Source organism: Petaurus breviceps, unplaced genomic scaffold (genome assembly GCF_028583685.1).
Source record: "Petaurus breviceps papuanus isolate PSGF00001 unplaced genomic scaffold, PetGlider_PUasm1.0 100, whole genome shotgun sequence".
Classification (NCBI taxonomy): Eukaryota; Metazoa; Chordata; class Mammalia; order Diprotodontia; family Petauridae; genus Petaurus; species Petaurus breviceps.
Genome location: NW_027185573.1, coordinates 898,979 through 922,269, shown reverse-complemented (window position 1 = coordinate 922,269; position 23,291 = coordinate 898,979). Strand labels below are relative to the sequence as shown.

Here is a 23,291-nt window from a genome sequence, read left to right as displayed (position 1 = left end):
CACCTCCATACTTCTGTCTACCCTGTCCCCTGGGCTAGGAATGTGTTCCTTTCCTCATATCTGACTCTTAAAAAATCTCTAGTTTCTTTCAAAGCTCAGTCTAAATGTTAACCCCTGCCTAAGGCCTTTCTTGTCATGCTCAGTAGCTAATGTCTCCTCCCCCAATTTATCTGGTACAAATTCTGTATGTATTTGATGGGGTGCCCCAAAAGCTAATGCTTAAACCTACATGAATATTTTTGGGACATTCTGTATGGGTAAATGTTGTCTTCCCTAAATCAGGCCCTTGGAGTGCTATTTTTTTGTCTTTGTATCCCCAGAATCCAACATAGCACCTGGCATTTAGGAGCTTAATATGGGTACAGTGATTGATGGGAAAATTCCTCGTTAGGTGCACTGTGGGAAGAGTGGTAGGCTAATTTACTACTGGTAGAGCCATAAAGTTGCTTAACTATTCTGGAAAATAATTTGGGGTTACATAAGAAACATGGCTAACTTTTTAATACTATTCGATCCAGAGATCCCAGTGCTGGGACTGTATCTCAAGGAGGTGACTAAAATCAAGAAAAAAACAAATGAACAAAAGCATTCATGGCAATATTCTCTGATAACAAAAATCTATAGACAATTTCCAACAACTGGAAAATGGCTATACAAATCACGGCATATAAATGTGATGGAATATCACTATCATATTCAATATTTGAATAAATCCATGATCAATTAATTGGTCAACAAGCTACAATTATTATCATGGAGGTCTCTGTAAATATTTATCATTAGCTCTGCAATACGTGATGACCAGATATGTCATGAAATAATATTTGCTGCTGCCTCTGGACAGAGAATCAAACCCCCTCTCCTGGCTCCTTCTCTGCCTCTCCAAGGAGCAGATGGGAGGCATCCTTCTATTGAACTGCAATTTCCTTCTATCTTTTTATTTCTCTTATAGAAAGAATGCTGATTGATATGATTCAGCTTCTCTGTCAACACATGAACTCAAGGGTCACTGGATGAGGAGCTCCATAAAAACTGGGATTCTTTACCTTTATTATACCATAAAGATACATATGAAGATTCAGAGAAACATAGGAAGTGATGCAAAGAGAAGAAAGAAAAGCCAAAGGAATATAAAATATAGTGATTATAATGATGTAAGGAAAGTAAACATGGAAAGAAAACTACATTTTGATCAAAGAAAACATTCACTATTAATTCCCTATTTCCAATGCTAATTGACACATTCCACCTTTCTGTTATTAAAGCTTTTCTCAGTGAATGTACTTTGTAAAGAGGTTTGTTTGGTTATTTGCTGGGAAGTAACTATTGTGTCCAAACCGAATATATCAATAAATTTTTAAAAACGAAAAGCACTACTACAAAGTCTAATGTGGAAACTTAGGTCAACCAACAAGATAACTAGGAAAAATAGTCTATAGCTAACAAAAGAGACATCTTCAGCCTTAAGCTAACTAATAAGAGGTCCTTTGGTTGGGTCTTAAGAATATTTGAGAATTAGACAAAGACTATGTCAACCTAGAATCCAAGAAATCCCTTGCTCCATTCGTAACCTCCCACCTCTGCCCTTTCCACCCCTTCCCCAGCACCCCAGTACTCTAAGCATTACCTGAGATAGATCCAAGGAGGACATTCCTCTTTATATATTTGTAAACATACTCATAGCTTTGGGCTTTTAAAGGAGACCCTGTAGACAGGATAGTGTGAAGGGTCTGAAGACTGTGGGTTTCCACTAAAATGAAGGACAATTAAAAGGTTACCGTTAAAACCATTTTTTTAAGTATCACTTACATAGAAGAAATACAGAATTAAATTATTCCATTTCCTTGGAGGAAACGTGTGTAACAAGAACTTTAGAAAGTCTGTTTACCTGGTTTCAAGTTTCTCTCTTCCAGGACTGACAGCCACTTGGCCCCAGTTCCAAGAATTGTGATCCTAGGAGCAAGAAAAGGCATGGAAGTGGAAAGAAAACAAAGGAAAAAAAAGTTTTCGCTCAGTTTGCACATTTCAAATATTAAAACTTTCTAATGCTGGTAGTTTACTTTCAATTGAACTTTCCTAAACCAAAATATATCACTTTTCCTGGGTTGTATTAATGATTAGTATTAACTTATAAAGTCTTTTTTAGTTTATTTTTTATTTTTTCCACTAAACAGTATTTTATTTTTTCCAACTACATATATAGTTTTCAACAATCATTTTTATAAGATTTTGAGCTCCAAAATTTTTTCTACCTCCCCTACTCCTTCCCCAAGACAGGAAGCAATCTGACATAGTACATCACGTACACTCATATTAAACATATATAAAGTCTTTCCTCATCCTAGGAAACATGTTACCATATCTTGACATTAAGGATCTGTGCTATCTTCACATCTACAGCAATTAGTTTTATCCAAACCCATCATCTGCATTGAAATAGGCTTTAAGTACAATAACTTTACATGATCCTAAATATTTTGTTTTAAAAGAGAGAACTATAAAATTAAATGCCCTGAAACACTAATGTAAATATTTCCTCTTCTAGTGAATTTGTGAGGATTGCACATCTACACTTCCAGAGTCCTTAGTACCTGTGGCAAGAGGGAAAAGGAAGGGAAGTCTACTTGCCTATAATTACACAGCTACTGTCACTAATTAAACCTGATAAAACAGCAATTTCCCTCCAAAAAAATTATACACAAATTCATTCTTTTACCATGGATCAAATAACTTGGTTGTTATGTAACCTTTTTTCCAAAATGACTAGAGTTCCTAACCTTCCAAAAATATTCACACTCGGTAATTAATACCTAATGCTACTGATAAACATGCATTATGCTGAAAGAATAACTAACAAAGAAGAGAAGTAAATGAATACCCTTTCACCTTTTTCTCATACCTCACCCACATCAAAGGAACAGTCAATAGAAATATGGACATGGGGATTACTTTATTTTCCATCACATAAACAATAATCCTAATATATGTAAAAGCACTCATAAGGTCCACTCTCCATCATCCACACCAATGTTGGGATGTAGTGGAACAAATAAAAGCACACATGTCAAAGTCCTTTCCCAAACCAACCAGGAACAAATGCTACTGGCCAGAATGATTCTTCTGATCCCCAATCCAGCCTCCCTGGGGCTCATTGCTTTCAGCTGAGTCTCAGGTTGTTTTTTTTCTCACTGTCCTCAGGACTCTCAAGCCCCTCCTTCCTTTCAATTATGATTATTACTCTTTCCTCTGGAACTCTTTGCAGAGCAAGTAACAGAAATCTGTCTATAGAAATTTTTCTTAAATTTAATTGTTTTAGTGAGAGTAAGCATGGTCTAGTGTATAGAAAGCCAGTCTTGGAGTCAGGAAGACCTGATGTCACAGATTGCTATCTGATCTTGGGCAAATCAATTACCTTTTTAGTACTCTAGGCAACTCTCTTAGACTGTAAGTTGCCGACCTCTATTTATTTGTTGTTGTTCTGATGGGGGTTTTGGGGGGTGTTATATTTTTAAATTACAAATTGTTTCCCTCCCTACTCCACACTAGAGAAGGCCTCCATTTGACACAGATATCTTCTTTCATAGGTCCTTTGTAATTGATTTGAGTCTTTATAATACTGATAATAACTTAATTATTCGCAGTTATTCTTTGAAAAATATTGCTGTTACTGTATACAATATTCTCTTGTTTCTGCTCATTTTTACTTTTCATTATTTCATGCAAATCTTTCCATGTTTTTCTAAATCCAACCTGCTCATCATTTCTTACAGCACAGTAGTATCCCATCACAATCATATAACCACAATTTGTTTAGCCATTTCCCAACTGACAGGGATCCCCTAAATTCCTAGTTCTGTGCCACCACAAAGAGAGCTGCTATATTTTAGAACATAAAAGTTCTTTTCCTTTTTCCCTGATAACCTTGAGAAACAGTCCTAATAGTGGTATTGCTGGGTTAACAGGTGTATATATACATAAGCAGTTTTATAACAATTTAGGCATAATTCCAGATTACTCTCCAAAATGGTTAGATCAGTTCACAGTGACACCAATAGTATATTAATGTCCCAAGTTTTCCTCATCCCCTTCAACATGTCATTTTCTCCTATCATTTTAGTCAATCTGATATGTGTGAGATGATACCTCAAAGTTGTTTTAATTTACATTTTTCTAATTAACAATGATTTAGAACAATTTTTCATACAATTATATGTAGCTTTGATTCCCTTCTTCTGAAAACTGTTCGTATCTTTTGATCAACTGGGGAATGACTCATATTCCTATAAATCTGACAAAAGTTCTCTATATATTTTAAACCTGAGACCTTTATCCAAGAAACTGTCTATAAATTTTTTTCCAAAGTTTTCTGCTTTCCTTCTAATCTTGGCTACACTGGTTTTATTTGTACAAAACCTTTTTAAAATGATCAACATTTTTGCAATGCTCTCTATCTCTTGTTTATTCATAAATTCTTCTATTTATAAGTCATCTGATAGGTAACATGCTCCATGTTCTTCTAGTTTACTTATGATATCTCCCTTTATATCTAGGGCATGCATCCCTTTTGACCTTATCCTGGTTACATGATATAAGATACTGGTCTATACCAAATTTCTGTCAGATTGCTTTTCAGTTTCCTCAACAATTTTTACCAAATAGTGAATTCTTAGTCCAAAAACTCAAATCTTTACATTAGTCAAACACACAGTTACTATAATTATTTACTACCATGCATTGTATACCTACTCTCTTCCACTTTTCTATTTCTCAGCCAGTTTTGATAATTACTGCCTTACAATATAGCTTAAGATCTGGCACTGCTAAATCTCCTTCCTTTATACTTTTTTCATTAATTCCTTTGATATCATAACCTTTTGTTCTCCCAAATGAATTTTGTTATTTTTTTAGCTCAATAAAATAACTCTTGGTAATTTAATTGGGATGGCATTGAATAAGTAAATTAGTTTGGGTAGAGTTGTCATTTTTATTATACCAACTCTGACCACCCATGAACATTACTTCTTTATTACTTAAATCTGACTTTATTTGTATAAAAAATGTATGATTATGTTCATGTAGTTCTTGGGTTTGTCTTGGTAGGCATACTCCCAGGCATTTTGTGCTGTCTGTGGTTATCTTAAATGGGGTATTTCTCACTATCTCTTCTTACAGGATTTGTTGGTGATACACAGAACTGCTGACGATTTATGTGTTTATTTTATGACCTGATACTTTGCTAAAATTATTCATTATTTCAACTAGCTTGTTGGTTGAATCTCTAGGATTTTGAAAGCATATCATCATATCATCTGCAAAAAGAGATCATTTTATTACCTCACTGCCCATTCTGATTTCTTCAATTCCTTTTTCTACTCTTAATTGCTATTTGCTAGCATTTCTAATACAATGTTGAATAATACTAGTGATATTGAGCATCCTTGCTTCACTCTTGATCTTACTGGAAAGACTTTTAACCTATCCCCATTACAAATAATGCTTGCTGAAGGTAATAATTCTTATCATTTTAAGGAAAAATCCATTTGTCCATAGAAATTGGGACAGGAAATATGTTAAGTCTTTATAGTAAAGTCCAGTATACTTTTGAAGTTGCCTTTGGAATTTAAGCCAAATTCTAGTAGAAATTTTGGAATACTTTACATCTTTTACATTTTCCAGACTCAATTTAATTGAGTAGAATTAAGACTCAGCAGCAAGAGTAAGAGCAAAAGCAGCAAATGATGGGAGTGATCCAAAGGTGAAGCTTGGCAAGACAGGATCTCTGTCAGGATAAGGGGACAATGGCTTCCAGAGAAGAGGTCAGTGTAGAGTTGAACCCATTCATCCATAAATCAAGATGGGAAAGGAATGATAGAGTAGCAAGGAAAGGGATGATGGCCTGGAAAAAGCTGTGGTACAGAGAGATTGAAGGTCACATTGAGGACAAAGAAGAGTTTTGGAGCAGCAAAATAGAGAGGGCTAAGGACAACAGACTGTGATTAGATAAGGAAATCTCAAAGTTCGTGAACATGGATGTGGTATATTCAAGGGTGATGAAAAGACCAAAAGTATGAGCATTTCTCTGGGTATGGATGAGATGAGGTCAAGGACCAGGTCACAGGAAATGAATAAACTGAGGAACTGGGAGGGAGGATGTTGAAGTCCCCTAGTATGAGGGCAACAGTTGAGGACAGAGACTATAAGCCAGGCACTGAACTCACTGAGGAAAGAATGTCCAGGAAAATACTGGAGGTCAGCAGACAACAGCTACTAGAATTTCGACAGGTCGGTATATAAAGATTTAATGAACCTCAAATGAGAGGTTACTGAGGGATAATGAGAACCTGGAAGTAGCAATGGAGAGCAAGGGTATTCTAACTCCCACCCTCACTACAACTATTAGGAGACGAGAGTGTGGGAAGAGGTAGGGAATGAGTAGAAGTGCAGCTAATGCTAGAAAGGGAGGCCAAAGAGGCTCAGGAGGGAATTAGGTTTCAGTGAGAGCCAAAAGATGAAAGGAATGGGAAAGGAAAAGATGTAAAATGAAAGCAGGTTTGTTACCTATAGAGCATATGTTTCATAGGGCACAGCAGAAGGGATGATGAGTAGCTTTAGAGTGGGACACTGCAGGGGCGGGGGTTTGGGAGGGGGAAGTGTGGTTAAGGATTTAAAGACATGTAAGTAACAGAGCAGACAGTGAAGGTAATACAATAAGGTTGAAAAATGATGGTCAAGGGTTCAGAATCATTCAGATAAGAAGGATGTGACCAGAAAGGAGTTTGTTAATTATTAAAGAATGAGTTCCGGTAGGTTATCACAAGGGTGTGGTGGAACCAGTTCTAACTAATTTGCTAACAGATTATTAAATTTTCAGTGTAAGCATTTACACCTCAGAAATTGCTACAATTCAGAGAAATCTATTGGTTTTTTTGATTGTCTAGATTTAAGAATGTCTAAGTTAATAATGCAGATAATATTTAAATGTGTGTTGCATACATTTTTTCTCAGAGAGCCTAGTTGTTAAACATTTAGCAGCTCATTCTTGTAATGCTCTCTATACACTGCCTGAACACAAATACAGCAGAAGATTCATCGAAGGAAGTCCTCATCAGACTGGAGGCCTGGTGACTGAAGGCTACAACAACAGTAACAATGGACATGTATTGCAGGATCTAAGGTTTGCCTTACATTCATTAGCTCACCTGAGTCTCATAGCACCCCTGGTTATCAATATCTCTAGTTTGGACTCTGGGGAGCATCCTCTCAGGGTTTTAAGCAGCAGCTCCAGGGAGGGGACCAGTTAGGGGAGCTTTCTTCCCTGCAGGCAGGCTAGGCCAGAACAGCTGACAGGCAAGAAAAGCCTGATGGAATGGCATCTACCTGAGTTTCTTCTCCACTCCCTAGAAGGCAGGAGACCAGACACAATGGCTTTTTCCCCTCTGCCAATTTAGGAAGAGGCCAAGTGAGGAGACTGGCATGGAACAAAATAGTGTTTGTATATATTATATAGCATTTTTAACAGACTGGAAAGGGCTCACTAAACCAATCATCAACCAGTGTCACAACTAAAAATGTCTCCAGAAGCCCTGCCCAGGACAGATGGTTCAGCCTCTCTGGGAAGTATATGAATTCTTTCAGGCCACAAGGGGAACCCTTAGCAAATCACTGCTTCAACACACTAATCACACTCTAGTAAATTACTGAAGTAATCATTTACTAAATGATCCCTGATTAACTCCCCAGACGATTGATTTTCACTAAGAGAATAGCTAATTCAACCTACAGGATCTTGCCATCTCTTACAATAGCATTATGATAATGCCCTCTCATGGATGAGCAAAAGTAAGCAACTAATACAACCCAGTTACTAGCAAAACCCAACAGGGCCCAGAGTTGTGTCCCTAACACAAACCATTCATCCAAATCATCCCATACCCATTGGACAGTGTGTCCTAGATATTTCTCCAATAGAAAAACCAAAATACCACCTTTTTTAAAATAAAAGAACTCTTGTTAATTCCTTCAAAATCCCTGATTCTTGGTGTGATAAACTTAAAAGAAAATCTTCAGTGATCAATGAGGTTTAATACCTAAATTTATCTACATTAGTTAAAACATCATAGGAATTTCAAGGGCTCTGTTTCAAACTTCACAAGTTCTGATGAGTCATTAATCTTAGGAAGAAACAACAGAGTTTTAATGACTGCATTAAGTCAGTGTCAGGGCTTCTCTTGGAAAGAGAGAGACAAAGCTAAAACAGAGAGGCTGTCACTCCTCCCCCCTTCAAATTCTGCCATCGGTTACTGAAGGAATGGTCATCCTATTTTGCTCTGTTTCCTTCCCAATTAGTCCCTCCCCTTCACTGTATAGGGGTGCATCAATTTAAATATGCCATTAACGGCCCACATAAACATAACCATTTAAATACACAAGTGCTAAGATGAGCCTCCCTTGGGACCTTGTTCTCAGCTTTGTTACTAACATGTTGAGGAGAAACATTTTCCTCCCTCTAACTATACCAACATAATTTTTCTCTCTGCAGTCTGGTTTCAAAGGTTGTATATGTATAAAAAGTGAAAATCTTCCTTCAATACCAAGTTCCAAGGGATTTTATTAACCTTTCTCTGGAAACAAGCTCATTAGGAAATATCCTAATAGTATGAGCCAAATGTCAGGATTTAAATATTACACCAACCAGGCAAAACTGGATTTAAATGACGAATGGGCAAAAGTTTAAAAGTATTCATTCTTCCTTCTATTTTCTAACATGAACAGTTCAAAATTCAAAGAGCAATTACATTTTAGGCTGGGGTTTACTCCCAGTCTGATGAAGGTACCTGGACTCTTCATAAACTGTCTTTATAAACAGTCAAAGAAAAATGAAACATCATTGCTGAAATGTATTAACCAAAATAAAATTCTAAAGAACTTTGGGTGATTTATCTAACAAAGAAGATCCTTATGAAAAAGGATCTTTTGGCATTTCCTAACAATGATGCCCTGAAAGCGAACAGCAAGGCAAATATGGGACCACTTCATTTTTCCCCCACCTTGCTTACGATAATCCACATACACCAAAGAAATGGCCAACATCTCAGTTTACACTGGCTTGTGTCCATTCCCTAAAATCCTAACATTTTGCCACTGAATCTAGGAAGGAATATTAGACCTTCTGATGTGAGGTTACTTGCAACAGTACTGCAGACAAACAAAGACAATTTCTAGAGCTGGCTCAAAGAATAGTGTTGCTTTAACAAAAGAAGCTAAGAACCATCAAAATGAATCAAAGTCAATGATTGAGCCAACCCAAGAAATCTGCTTCTGATGAGAACCAACTGGTCATTTATGAGGAAACAGGGCTGACATGCCTTCATGCCAAGGTGCTTAATAAATGATTGCTGATTAACTTCTCACCTTGGCCCAAACAGCCCTCACTGCCCTACTTTAATCATGCATTACAACCCTATCAATCCATTAACTTGGCTGTCAACCAATCTACATCTCATCTCACCACCTGGGCCCTCCCGGTATCACTGCCCCAAACCCCTCCACACCTTCTCATCAGTCACAATCTTAGCAACTTTTTTCCCTAAAATTTCCACAGAGGCTTCACTCAACCCCCTGGAGACTTTCTTTTGGTTCTTTTATTTGGTTTGTCCTTCTGTATAAAACTACTCCTATTCCCTTATGTCCTCAATTTGTCACTGTTAAATTCTAAGAAGGATCCTCTAAAATCCACTAACATCAAGGGTTTGATGAGTGAGTCTGTATTCATTCTGTTTGGATCCTTCATGACTTTTCAGACTTCAGTCATCTCCCTCCCACTCATCTCCTTGAGTCTTCATCTTCCCAGACCAAAGAGAGCCTGGGTCATCATATTAGTCTGTCCTCACACTGCTATCCCCTGAAATCTTCCATTCCCTTGATCATTTAAGCTGTCCTTCCTTGGTTCAGAACTGCACACAATATTCCAAAGAGAATGCATCCCAATTTTATGCAAAGGCAGAAGGAGAGTATTTTCAGTTTTGTTCCAAATGCCCTTCCCAGTGAAACCCTGAATTTAGCTGCCTTCAGGCACATGTTGAGAACAGGTGTCATTATTTTACAAATCCTCTTCTTCAATGATAACCAACAGATGTTGAGATGTATTTACCTACCCTAGTCTGTCCACCAAATCCCAGAGCACATTAGCTGTTGGGACCAAGGGAGAACCATCGTACAAGACCACAGAAGCTCCTGTTGCAAGCACAGACACCAGCCAATTCCACATCATCCAGCCAATCTGGAAGAGACAAAAGGACCAATGTTTACAGCAAGAGAAATCTCTCCATTCACTCAGCATCTTATCTACTTGGACAGCAGCCATCTATGATGGGTCAAGAAAGCCTATCCCCTCCCACAATTAGACATTTTATACATTCAGTGCAGCATGAAAGGATGTGTAGGGCACATGAACAATACCATGGCTCATGTGAAGGAATTTAAAAAGGCAATAGGGCAAGAGTCAAGACAGGCAGGGAAGAGAAGAGATCAAGAATATGGTTATTCTCCATACAAAAGAGATTACCACTGAAAGACCAAATCCAAGCACTACAGTTCACTTGGCAGTAATTAAAGAAGTAGAGACCCACCTTTCCCCTCATTTAGTTCTAGGAATCCTCCAAATAAGGAAATAAAACACTGTACTCTCAATGTGGCATAAATCCTTAATTAAGGACAAAATTAAAAAGTTTTAACAAGGAAGATCAGTGCCTACTAAAGGCTCTCTCCCTGATGTAATCAGACCTGAAAGGATAAAGGAAAAGAAGGTTTGGAGAAATTCAAGCTATATGTCAACCACACTGGTTGCCTAGAAAATTCACCACATGGGTGAGCGTGACAAAAACCCTAAAACCACAAATCACCAGGGCATTCTACATTGCAGAGTCCCCTAATTCCTCCATCTCTGGTATCGGCTGATAATGACATCACCCAGTTTTCCAAAGAAGGTCAATTAAAAGTTTCCCATTCAGTATTACAGAAAAAAAAGAAACTGGGTTTAGCTTGCAACTTTCATTTAAGTATTGTCATTTTTTTGGAAAGATCATGAAGTTCATTTTGTTAAAAAAAAAAAAAATTGAAGCCCTCACTCCATATTGATAGCACTACACCAAAGAGAAGCGCCGTGCCTGAGAGTCCTTTAGCAAGCACCCTTCCCCTCTTTTCACAGCCAATAAGACTGCAAAAGGACAAGGAAGAGGTGTCGTTGCTGGCCTGGTACCAGGCACATGCAGATGAAGCCACTTAATAGGGCTAACACTGTGATGCTGCAGACAATCATCACCCCTTAAAGTTGAAGGCATTCTGGATCCATTATCTCATTTGCTAAATAGGTTATGATGGAAAGAGTCTGCATCAAGATGAAACTATTCCAAACCATAACAGGCAGCATATTCCCAGTTTAAACTTACCATCTGAACAAACCTCCCACATCCACAAGCTCTTCTATCAATAGATGAAATGCCCTATTATTTTAAGTCATCAGGCTCCAAAGGGGACAGAGGAGCTGTCTCCTCCCTTTAGTGGATGGGTGCTTTTTAAAATTCAAAACCTCAAGTCCATAAAATGTTGATTTATTGAACTCAGCCTTAAAAATTTTCAGGAAAGAATGCCAAATAAGAAATCTGAATGAATAATGACCTCCAATGCTTATTATAATCCTGGTTCCAGGGGCAGATGCCAGATGCCAACTTTCCTCAGAGGTACAGGTACTCCTTGGGCCAACATGTTTGAGCAACACATGTTATCCAGTCTCTCCCCTCTCCTACCTCCCCTACCACCACATAAGCCCACCCTAGTCTGGGAGAGAACTAACCCTCTCCCCACCCCCATTCCACCCCAGGTAAACCACACAGATCCTCCAGCCTAAGATTCTGTCCTCTAATAGAGGCAATGCCAGAGAGAAGTGAGGGGCATGCCCTATACGTATGGGATTCCAAATCAATCATTAGGACTTTGTTACCTTATAATTTATCATTTCTTCCCATCCAGGCTATAGTGGCAAAGATACTGGACTAAAGGTCAAGAGACTTGTGTCCTAGCTCTGGTTTTACCACTAACTTGGTTCTTGACCACAAGAATGTCTCCTGCGACTCCATTTTCCTATTTGTAAACAAGGCAAGTGGATAAAATGCTTTCTAGAGTCTCTTCTAATTCAATTCAAGTATTAAGAGCCTCTGTGCATGGCACTATGGTAGTCTCTGGGGATACAAAATTGAAACAATTCTCCCTCAAAGGCCTCCTATTCTGCTAGAACATTTCAGGACCCACATTTCTAAACCTATTCATATTTTCAGCTTCTATTACTCTTCAGGGGACAAAGCTCCTTATGATTACTACCCTGCACACAAAGTGGTATTCTCGTTTTATGTGTCCTTAAACTTACCTCTTTCAGGCTTCAATAAGTGCAGGCCAGGGGTAGTTCTAATGTCTGGAATTCAGTGGAAAAAAACCCATTTGCTCTATCTATCACTATGAATTAAAAATCTCAAATAAACTCCCTCTTAGTCCTGATCTTTCCAGAATGTAGAGACCCAACCTTGACTAGATGTTCCTATGGCAGCCTTTTTATCCTATTACTTAAGCCTTTCTTGGACTCCCACACAACATGGAGAAAGGTCTGTACATATTGAGATCACAGTGGGCAGCAAGAACAGGGTGGGATTTGGTCAACTGCAGGAGAAGACACACTGGCAAGAATGACAAATAAGCATGTGTTGGGATTCAGAAGAAAAATGTTCCTTGAAAACTAATGATCCAAAATGATCTGATTTTTTTATACTACCTCAGGGATTCTATTCATGTGCACAGCTGCAGAGAATAGAGAGAGAGGCAAGGGAAAACAACATGCAAAACTACTGGAGGTGCTTCCAAGTCGGAGATGAAGGGGAAAGAAAACAGAAGAGAGTTTTACTTAAATGCGCACAATCCTTTCTAGGCATCTAGAACAAAAACCAAAATACTTACTGTGGTATAGCACATAATGATGTCACTGCTGGTTGTGTCTCCATGAAGAACGTGTTCCTTGAGATGCTGGAGTAGGGTGCCCTACAGAAACAGGGAATAAAAACACATTCAGCGGAGCTATTTTCTTTTTAAGACATCTCAGTACAAAACGTATTTAGGTAACTTGGGCACACTGCTCAAGGAAAAGAAAAGAATACACATCTTTTCTACTCCCAAGAAACTTGCTTTCTGAGCCCTTGTGAAAAGGTAAGTAATTTCATCATGTCATCCTGTCCCCACCGATACCTGGGAAATGCTAACGAATTGGACAGGAAAATGCCAAGGGGCTTCAAAACTCTCCATGTTTTCTGGTGCTAGATGGACTAATGGGCCTTGTGTGGAACCTGCCAACCGCAGGCTGAAAATAAAAATGATAGAGAAGAGCCTACAATAAAGATGGAGCCCCCAATGTAAATAGCATATGCTTTTGGAAACAAATACTGAATTAAACTCTGTGTAAATCATGATCCCCTTTCCAACTGAATGGGGCTGGCCCGGACGTGGTAATGCCATCAATGTGACAAATGGCACAACGCTGCCACCTACTAGTCATCTGTCTGCTTAGCAGACTCGAAGTTAGAACTCAGGACTCTTAGCCAAGGGCCTAAAATGAAATGAAGGATCTGCAGTCAGGTCACTCTTCGGCTGAATTCCAACTCTCATTTCTACAAAATGTCATGGGGGGGCGGGGGGGGGGGGGAGGATGACAGATGGATCAGACTTCTTATAGGCTATAACTATTTGTGAGGAGGGATTGTTTCATTCTTTGAATTTGTATTCCCAACACCCAGCACAGTGCCTGGCTTGTAGTAAGCACTTAATAAATGCTTAGTAATTGGGACAGACAGAACAGACTCTAAAAGGCAAAAGGGAGCTGCTCCTCTATAAATAACATCCATTCTATGGCTCAGAGTTTTTATAAAACTAGGTAATAAGCACTTGGTTCTAATAAAGGCAGAATGAAATAAAAACAGAGAAACGCACGCTAAAAGAAAAGAAAGGCCACCATGAGCCTCAAGAAAGCTCCCTGTTCTTTAAGGTATAGGCCATCTCCAATGCCTCCCATGCTGCAAAAGGGCCTAGTCCTAAGGCAGCTTCATCCCCTGAGAAGGAGGGCACAAACCCCGACCTATGGACAGTACCCACCTGTCTAACAATCGGTCTAACAAGAAGGAACAGAAAGAGTGCTGGCAAAGTTCATGCCAACATGATCTCCTCTGATCCTCACAACAACCTATGCGGCATCTACTACAGGTGTATTATCACCCCTTTACCAATGAGGAAAACAAGGCTCCAAAGTGGTTTACTGCCTGGCTCTTGGTCACTGGGCCAGCCGCAAAGGTCCAAGGCCCAGCTCTCTGCTGAACTTCACAAGCTATTCTCCTCCCACCACACCATAATGCCTCTCCTAGAAGAAGCTGAGAGTACACAGGCAGGAGACTGCCCAGAAAAAGGGGCTGGACCTCAGTCAATTTGGTCTGCAGAAACAAAGTCGTGACCCAAAGCTTGGCTACCCACAGGGGCCTTGCTCTTCCCCTTTATTACTGAAATCAATGCTTCAGGGTTTACCAACAGGCCTCAGGAACCTCACAGCAAAGAAAAGAAAGAGGAAGGGAGGGACAAAAGAATAAAGAGAAAGATTTCTTTACAATAATACAAAAAAAAAATCACCTAGTGAGCTGTTATCTGACTAACATAATCTCAACACCAATACAGGGAGCTACTAAGAGGAAAATAAATTATCAAATGTGCAAAAAAGTATACCTACTGATGGCAACCATTCCCCCTCTCTCTTTTTAACTTGTTATTAAAAACTAACATTCAACTAATATTTTTGAAGTAGTAAGAGAGGATAAACCACTTGGGCCTCTGCTGACTGATTAATCCTTCCCTCTAAAGCTATAAAAAGTTAGTCCACAGGGACGGCTAGGTGGTACAGTGAACAGAGCACCAGCCCTGGAGTCAGGAAGATCTGAGTTCAAATACAGCCTCGGACACTTAACACTTACTAGCCGTGTGACCTTGGGCAAGTCACTTAACTCCAACTGCCCTTGCCTTCCCCCCCCCCCAAAAGGAAAAAAAAAAAGTTAGTCCACAGAACCAGTTATCATTAATACATGGAAGGAACAGAGAAAAACTGGTTTGTTTATCCCTCCCTCTCTGCCCCTTCCCCTACTCCCCTGGACTTGAATAGCAAGAACATTTAAAAGAGATAGCGAAGCCCAAGGATAAGAGCTGCCTTCAAAGAAGACAGATTATAATTTGGGGAAAAGTAGAAATTACAGAAAATTAGTAGAACACAATACACACAATCTTCTAAAGAAGTTTAACTTTTGTAAAACAAATCTGATTTTAAAGCATTACTTACATGAGCCCTGTAGTACATCATATGTTCAATACACAATCACCTTTAATTTCTCTTCTGTGTAAATTAAGGATTTTTCTATGTCAGATTTACTTAAAGGAAGATATGTATGTAAACTCACAACCTCTCTCCATTACCACAAAATGGTGAACACATCTAATAAAGAAAACAGGATTTTGTTTCTCCTGTAGACATTTCTCTGTTTTAAACTTAGTATTTCAGGGGCAGCTAGGTGGCACAGTGAATAAAGCACCAGGATGTGAGTTCAAATCTAGCCTCAGACACTTAACACTTACAAGCTGCATATTGCCTTGCCTTCCCCCTCCAAAAAAAGATAAAAAAAAAAGAATTAAACTTAGTATTTCAAATAAAAGGCTTTAAGATATTTCTCTCTACATCCAAAAAGCCTTTCTTACAGCGAGGCAGGTCTCAGGCAGAGATTCAGATTAAGTTTCAAACAGGACAGACAATGAAGATTTCTAAGATCTTTCAAGGGTAAGGGAATGCAAAGGAAGACTTCAGGAACCACACTACATCCTATAAACCAGAGGAATTTTAAGCTGTTTGGCCAATGGAGTTCACTTTTGCTGTTGCTTTTCCATCTAGTTTAAATAAGATGGTCAGTTGGTGCCTCCTTTCTTATAATTTTGAAAGTTTATGATAAAATGAAAAAAATCCTGACTTTTTTTGCTCAAAATATGCCAGACTTAGTAATTTTACTATCAAACTACATTATATAAAATACAGTTCTATGTTCCTAAACTAACAAAGTGACTTTAGAACTACAGACAATGTTAAAGTATAATAATGTACTTATTTCCATTTGCTCCCAAATTTTCCTCATTTCATATCTGTCTTCTCAATTTTGGGGAATGCAGAGGCCACACAGAAAAGTAGTAAGAGTAAGGAAGCCCTTGGAACCCAGATGATTTCAGCTGGACTCCTACCTCAGACATCTACTAGCTGTGTAACCACAGGCAAGCCCCTGAACCTCAGTGATTCTTGGTTTCCTCATCTGTAAAATAAGGATAATGATCTCTACCTCACAGACCAAATGAGCTTATGTCTGTAAAATGCTTTGTAAACTCTGAGGCACTAAAGAAATATCAGCTATTGAGGTGGTGATAGAAACTGGAAATGTATTCTTTCCCTACCTCTTAGGTAAAGCAATGTTTCAAGGGGAAACAATGAGGAATGATCTACTTTACAGTAGGGTAAAAATTATTTCTGGGCCCCTGAAATCTTGTTAGAGCCGTGCATATATGCAAGAAAAAGGAGTTCATTAGAAGCAAAGGCAGCACATCCCAACTGGGTTTTGGCAGCAGAGTAATTTATATTTCTAAAAAACTTCTTGGCTTTCCATCAGTGTTATTTCTCCTGATGCAAACAATGCCCAACACTTGTGATGATTTTAACACAGGCAGCTACCAGACTGTTAGAAGCACCCCTTAAACTGTCATCCTCCATCTATTCATTCATAAAGTAAGGATTTTCCACACTTTTCTAAAGCAACACAAACTGTGACCAGTTCCCCTCTGAGCCATGAAAGGACAGCCTACCCCAGCAGAATGCACCATGCACTTGGGAGCTCCGGTGGTACCCGAGGAAAACATGATAAAGAGAGGGTGGCTGAAAGGCAGCTGCTCAAACTCCAACTGGGGGGCCTGGTCTCCTTTCCCAGATCCAAGGAAGTCATCTAGAAATATGCTGTAGGCAGATATAGAAAACAAAGTTGTTAAAAGAGCAGCCAGGGTTTTCTGAATGAGGGTCACCTGAGAAAGTCCTTGATTGAAATGCAACAGAACCCTATCTTTCCAGAAGAACAAAATAGCACTGGATGCTAGAAAATACACAGTTAAATCTCACTAATTTCATCCTAATTAAGAAAAGTTCATTTAAATTAACAGAGAAGGAAATTAAGGCAAACAGAGGTTAAGTGACTTGTCCAGGGTCACACAGCTACTAAGTGTCTGGGGACTGTATTGTAAATTAATAATAGCTTTTCATTTTGGAGCAGTTCAAAAGAAATGTGGTTATTAACACTTTACCAGTCATAGGATTAACATACAGGCCCAAGATTCTTTTTTTTTTTAAGCCCAAGATTCTTCAGCAAAGTTTACTCACTTTCAGGAGTATAGGTAATTTCCTACAATCCTTCTCTGCCTAAGGTTTTCAAGACTTGCTATAAGCCCCAAAAATCCATTGCCTACAGGTCACTTCCTTGGTCAAGAGCCTTCCAGCACTCAGCCAGGCTAAATTGGCTGCTGGACTTGCCCCTAAAGACCTGGTGCAAAAAGGGTTTTCCCAAAGTTCCACTTAGTTTACATATATGAAGCCCTAAAGCTGGATCTGAGGAGGTGCTAGAGAATTTTTATAAATGCTTTAATAAACTCAGCAAATAAACATCATTTGTAGTTGTCACATTCATTGTATGCCGGCACTGTCAAAGGGGCTCTTCAAATAAGTGTGCTTTCACTCTTAAAGAGGCTAATCCCCTGTTTTCACTAATTATCTGATTTGGTCAGTAAGGCGTTACAGGGGACAGAGCAAAAGGTATGGCAGAAGACCTGAGTTCAGACACAATCTCCCAGACACCTAGCAGCTGTGTGACCCTGGGCAAGTCACTTAACTTCTGTTCACCTTAATTTCCTTCTCTGTAAAATGGGGATAATAGCACCTGCTTCTCAGGGTTGCTCTGAGGATCACATGAGACAAAAACTGTAAAGAGTTTAGCACCGTGTTTGACACCTAGTAAGCACTATACAATTGTTATTTTTATTATTATTTGCAAACTCCTCCTTTGCCAAAAGATGGGGCAAAGATAGCCCATAAGGTCCAACCTATTTGCATGTGCCACTGTTAGGAGAGTTTAAGAGAGGTATCTAGAGTGTTTGCCCAGGGGTCACCCCAGTCTGTATATGTCAGAGGCAGGATTTTAAAAACCCCAGTTTCCATGGCCCCAAGGCCAGCTCCATTCACTAGGCCATACTGCCTCTGAGTGGCTGTGTCATGGAGAGGGGTTCAAATTAATTCACCTTTACTGTATTATAAGGGGTATGCCACTTGTCGGCAAGTTCAAGAACCACTCAATGACTTTCACTGTGGCCCATGCATACTTTCTTCAACTACATGCCTTATACCCAGTAAGAAGTAAATGTTGCAGGCTGCTCCCCAAGAATGAAAGGCCAGGAGACAAAACCTCATGGAGGTTTGCAGGCATCCATCTCAAAGCCTTCTCCCTCAGTTATGACAGACCACACACTGTGTAGCCACAGAAAAAGGCAAGGCTCATTGAAGTGCCTTTTTTCTGTCCTGAGATTAACAGAAACACAGGCTAAGGAATCAAACTGGAAGAACCCATAAAGATAAATAATTTTATCCAATTCCCTCACTTGACATGTAAGTAAGCTGAGGCCCAGGGTGGGGAAGTGAACTCCTCCAGTGCAGATGGTTATCAGGTGACAGAGCTGGGAGTCTCCAAAGGCCCCAAAGAGCCCATCCAAAAGCCTGACTCCCCATCCCTCACCCTCTGTCTGTACAAAGTCCAAATGCTTTTTAGTAAATGTAATTTTCTACATGTCAATGGAAAGAAAAAAGAAAAGTTCAGCCTAAAGACACTCGCTAAGGATGACAATCAATGAAAGCTGAGCATTTCGTTAGTCAACAAGCCTTTCTCCAGTACTTCCTCTGTGCCAGGCACTGGGCTCAGGGCAGCGTTGGGCTTTCTGATACTGGAGGGCATCCTGAAGGATGCTGGAGCCTGACCCTGGGGAGCTTGGATGGTTTACAAAGTGCATCCAAAAGAAGGTATCTCCATAGCAAATAAACACCACGCACTACTTACAAGTGTCAATAACATTATTCACTACTAACTTTTACAGTCAACAAAAGGCTTGTTTGTGCCTCCACTCCTATAGGAATTCCATTTATATAAAACACTTAATCCAACAGGTACTTGACAAAAAAAAGTCTTTTCTTTCAAATGAGCAATAAATCAAAGCAAATTGCTACCACTTTTGTTGCTTTGCTAAAACTGGAAAGCTCAGAGGATTTTTTTGCCCCGGTGCAGTCAGTGTATCTGCGTATAGATGTGTTTTCAGTTTATCTGGGGCATCCAGAAATCCAAAGATGAATAGTACTGGCAAGTGAATTGCAAGGGTTTAATGAGGGAAGCTTCTTGTATTGTACAAAGCTAAATGAGGTGGATAATGCAGTCTATCCAATGTTCTCCATTACTGATAAATACATTCTGAATGCAAGAGACACCCAACTTGGGTCAGACATTTCCAAACTGTCTACTCAGACAGCTTTCTACAAGGCAGAATCATAACACCAATTCTAATTCCTTGCCTAGAGGTACTAAAAATAGGATATCAGAGCTAGAAAACTCTTCAGACTTGTGGAACCAGAGAGATGATCTCCATCTCTGACATGCTAACTTCCTATCCCTCATGCCCAATTCACAGATGAATAAGCTGAGACTCAAAGAGACAAAATAACTTGGTGACAGTTACAATGAGTTTGTGGCACAGCCAAGACTAGAACCCCGAGATCCTCACACCCTGTCCAGTCAGGACACTGACACTGTCTGTGTTTCAATCTCCTGATTTAAAAAAAAAAAAAAGATGAGGGGTGGCTAGGTGGCGCAGTGAATAAAGCACCGGCCCTGGAGTCAGGAGGACCTGAGTTCAAATCCGACCTCAGACACTTAACACAAAAATTAGCCATGTGACCTTGGGCAAGTCACTTAACCCCAAATGCCCTCCAAAAAGAAAAAAAAAAAGATGAAAAAGCCTCAGTGACATGGAACCATCAAGCTGACTCCTGTTTTCAGGTGAGTTCACCTGCTTCTGTCTAAGGACTCTCCATTATGAATGAAGTTCAAGTTCCAACTCTGAAGCACAGCCCATATGATGTGGCCTCTGGTGACCCTCACTACATCCATCGCTATAGGAATCAATCAGCACCTTCAGACTGACCGATCAATGCACTGGTCCACCTTCCTTCCTTGTGTTTCAAGACATCTTCCTTTGCCTGCTCTATACAAACTCTCACCAGAAGTCAGAGAACATTTAGGCCCAATCCTCCTCCTCCATGAAGCCTTCCTGGACTACTGTGCTCTCCCCCACCTCTGAGTGACAGAAGTGGTATTACCCCTGGAGTCATTGTATCCTACCGATGATTCCATAATTGTTCAAGAGAGATCACAGAGTGCAATGGAAAGAGTACTGGATTTGCAGTCAGAGAACCTGGATTCCAATCCCAGCTGTCACCAGCGATGCAAGAGGGTTAACTCCTTCCCTTCTCTGGGCCTCAGCATAAAAGGGGCCTGGCAAGATGATCTCTCCCATGTGGCCACTCCTCCATTCTTTTCTGGGCCCTGTTCCCAACACTATGGACTTTGTGCTCCAACCATTCCCCAGCAGCCTTCTCACCCTTCCCCTCTCCCCTTGCCGCCTTGTGGCTCCTTCCTCTACCTGGCCACACCCTCCAGAACCTCCCTTTGAAGGAAAGGCCCGGGCCAGCACCCTCTCCAGGCTCTATTCCTAACTCTCCAGACTTCTTTGTGCACAATCCCCCACTTTCTCCACCTGCACCCCACCCCAATCCCCCATGTCCCCTACTTTTCAGCTCCATTTTATGAGTTGTCTTCCCCCATTAGAATGTAAGCTCCTTGAGGGCAGGAATTATCTTTTTGCTTATATTTGTATTCCCAGGACTTGGCAATGTCTGGCACAAAGTTAGATCTTCATAAATGTCTGCTGACTTGATTTTTTTATCACGGACCCCTTCAGCTGCCTGAGGAAACTTATAAACCCCTTCACAGAATAGTTTTGAATAGAATTTAATTCATAACTAAAGGAATCAGCAAACTTCAGTTAGAAGTTAATAAAAAAACAAAGGTGTAATTTTTCCCCATCCAAGGTCATCTATCTACACAAGGATCTTAGCTAAGAAGCCCAGTCCTAAGGTCTCTATTCTCATAGCTATTTTCCCAATGGGAGCAAATATAGATTCCACTGTATCAGGGCAGGTCAAAGCATTAAATCAGCATACCTATGAGGAATCTTCGAAATGTCAATCTTCTCACTGGAGACCACATATGGTATCACCACTACTTTTTTCAAGTCAGGAAGCCCTAAGAAAGGTGGGAAAAACAGAATAATATGACACTTTCCTCTCTCTCTCTATGGTTTCAGAAGAAGACTGTACAGTGAAAGGGGCTAGAGAAGAAGGTCTTTATTAAATTCGGAAGAGGAAATTGTGAAGGCAATTTGGAGAGCTCTGAAATTGCCAAGAAAGCCAGTTTGAATCCGGTGAAGGGAAACTGGGGAGAAAAAAATGACAAGCTGAAGGAGAACTACTCAACCTGAAGGAGGAGAAAGCTAAGAGAAGGCCCTATGGAGGAAGAATAGAAACCAGAGAAACAGAAGAAAAAAGAGGAAAGGTCAAACAGTAAAACAGGGAAGAGGTTACTGAGACAAGGGAAAAGATGTTGGATTTAGGGGTCCTGTTACTAAATGATGCTGAAGAGGCTCTCTCACCACCAAGTTAACAAACTGCTGATGAAGCAAAGTGCCCAACCAAGCAGTTTGAAAAACATACAAATTGAAAAAAAATATTTAAAAAACAAACTGAGGCCCTTTCTGAAGATGAGGGAGCTGGATGCTTTGAAGAAAAATCAGATGGCCATCCTCCAAGGAGCTTTAAGAGTCACAGGTTCTAGCAGGGGAGACATCGGGTCCGAGCAAGAAGGAAGAACAAGGGCAGCTCCCTGACAAGGGGCACAGAAGCACACCGTGCTGACCTCGTAATGACAGAAGTACACGGTCTTCCTGTTGGGCCTGGCATCCAAATGTGACAGAGAATTCCACAAGACTTACCAAACTGTGAGGCAATTCCCTACTTCTGGCGAGTCCAGTAGGAGGCACAGACAATACTAACTGCTAGGAGGAAAACATGCTGGGAATTATGACATCTGGGGCAAGACTCTGACACCCTTAGGGGCATATACGCTTTCCTCATTGCTGCCCAGGCCAGGCAAGGGACGCAGAAGCAAAAAGCAGATTCAGCCCATGAAGAGCTGGCTAAGAAGATGCCTAAGGATAGGATCTGGATTTCTGGTCCATGGTCTAAAACACAGGCATGACAAAACCCTTCCCAGGAATGCAGTACATAGGATAAGGACAATGCAGAAGAATGTCCAAGGGACTTTAGAATGAAAAGAACAAAGTGCCTGTGTACTTGCCTAGCTTAACACCACAAAGTACAAAAGAATAGTAGGAGAGACATCCAGAAGTGTACAAAGGACAGCACCAAAACCCAAATGCCAAGGCCAATCTGACCTCCTAAGTCTCACCAAGATGTGAACGTGACGATGCACAAAGCGCAGCTCGTTCCAGAGAAGCAGGGCAGGAAAAAGGGAGACCAAAATGGCACTTGAGGTGAAGGAGATCCACTCAAGTGAGGGGTTCAGGAAGACCTGAGGGGAGCTTGGGGGAGATCACTAAGGTGAATATCAAAGGCAGGAACAGAGAAGAGGGGACTGATAATCAGACTATACTATACAGACAGACTGCCTGGACTTAAGAAGGTCACACAGAACCCAAAACCTGGCACCCAGAAATGACAGGAATTTAAATTAGCTGGTTATCTCTTAAAGCTCTAGCTCTGCCAAAAACAAAACAGCTAACAATTGATTGATTTGTCTTAAGGGTAATTTCCTCCTCATAAGAAGGGAACCAAGAAAAGAAAATAACATTCTGGATCTGATTCTCACTTAATGAAAGAATTTGAATAGAGCACCAGCCCTGGAATCAGGAGGACCTGGGTTCAAGTCCGGCCTCAGACACTTAACACACACACACACACACACACACACACG

The 23,291-nt window shown here is 40.1% G+C and overlaps 1 protein-coding gene across 1 annotated transcript in view; it reads right to left on the bottom strand.

The window, feature by feature from the left end:
• LOC138159563 (acetoacetyl-CoA synthetase) overlaps positions 1-23,291 on the bottom strand; it is a 75,848-nt gene that overhangs the window by 19,791 nt on the left and 32,766 nt on the right. The window contains exons 7-12 of the mRNA XM_069086156.1: positions 21,464-21,545; positions 16,966-17,113; positions 13,003-13,083; positions 10,155-10,279; positions 1,889-1,953; positions 1,628-1,750 (exon numbers count right to left, since the gene is read on the bottom strand). Of these exons, the coding sequence (XP_068942257.1) occupies positions 1,628-1,750; positions 1,889-1,953; positions 10,155-10,279; positions 13,003-13,083; positions 16,966-17,113; positions 21,464-21,545 (624 nt within the window). The remainder of the gene's footprint in view (positions 1-1,627; positions 1,751-1,888; positions 1,954-10,154; positions 10,280-13,002; positions 13,084-16,965; positions 17,114-21,463; positions 21,546-23,291) is intronic.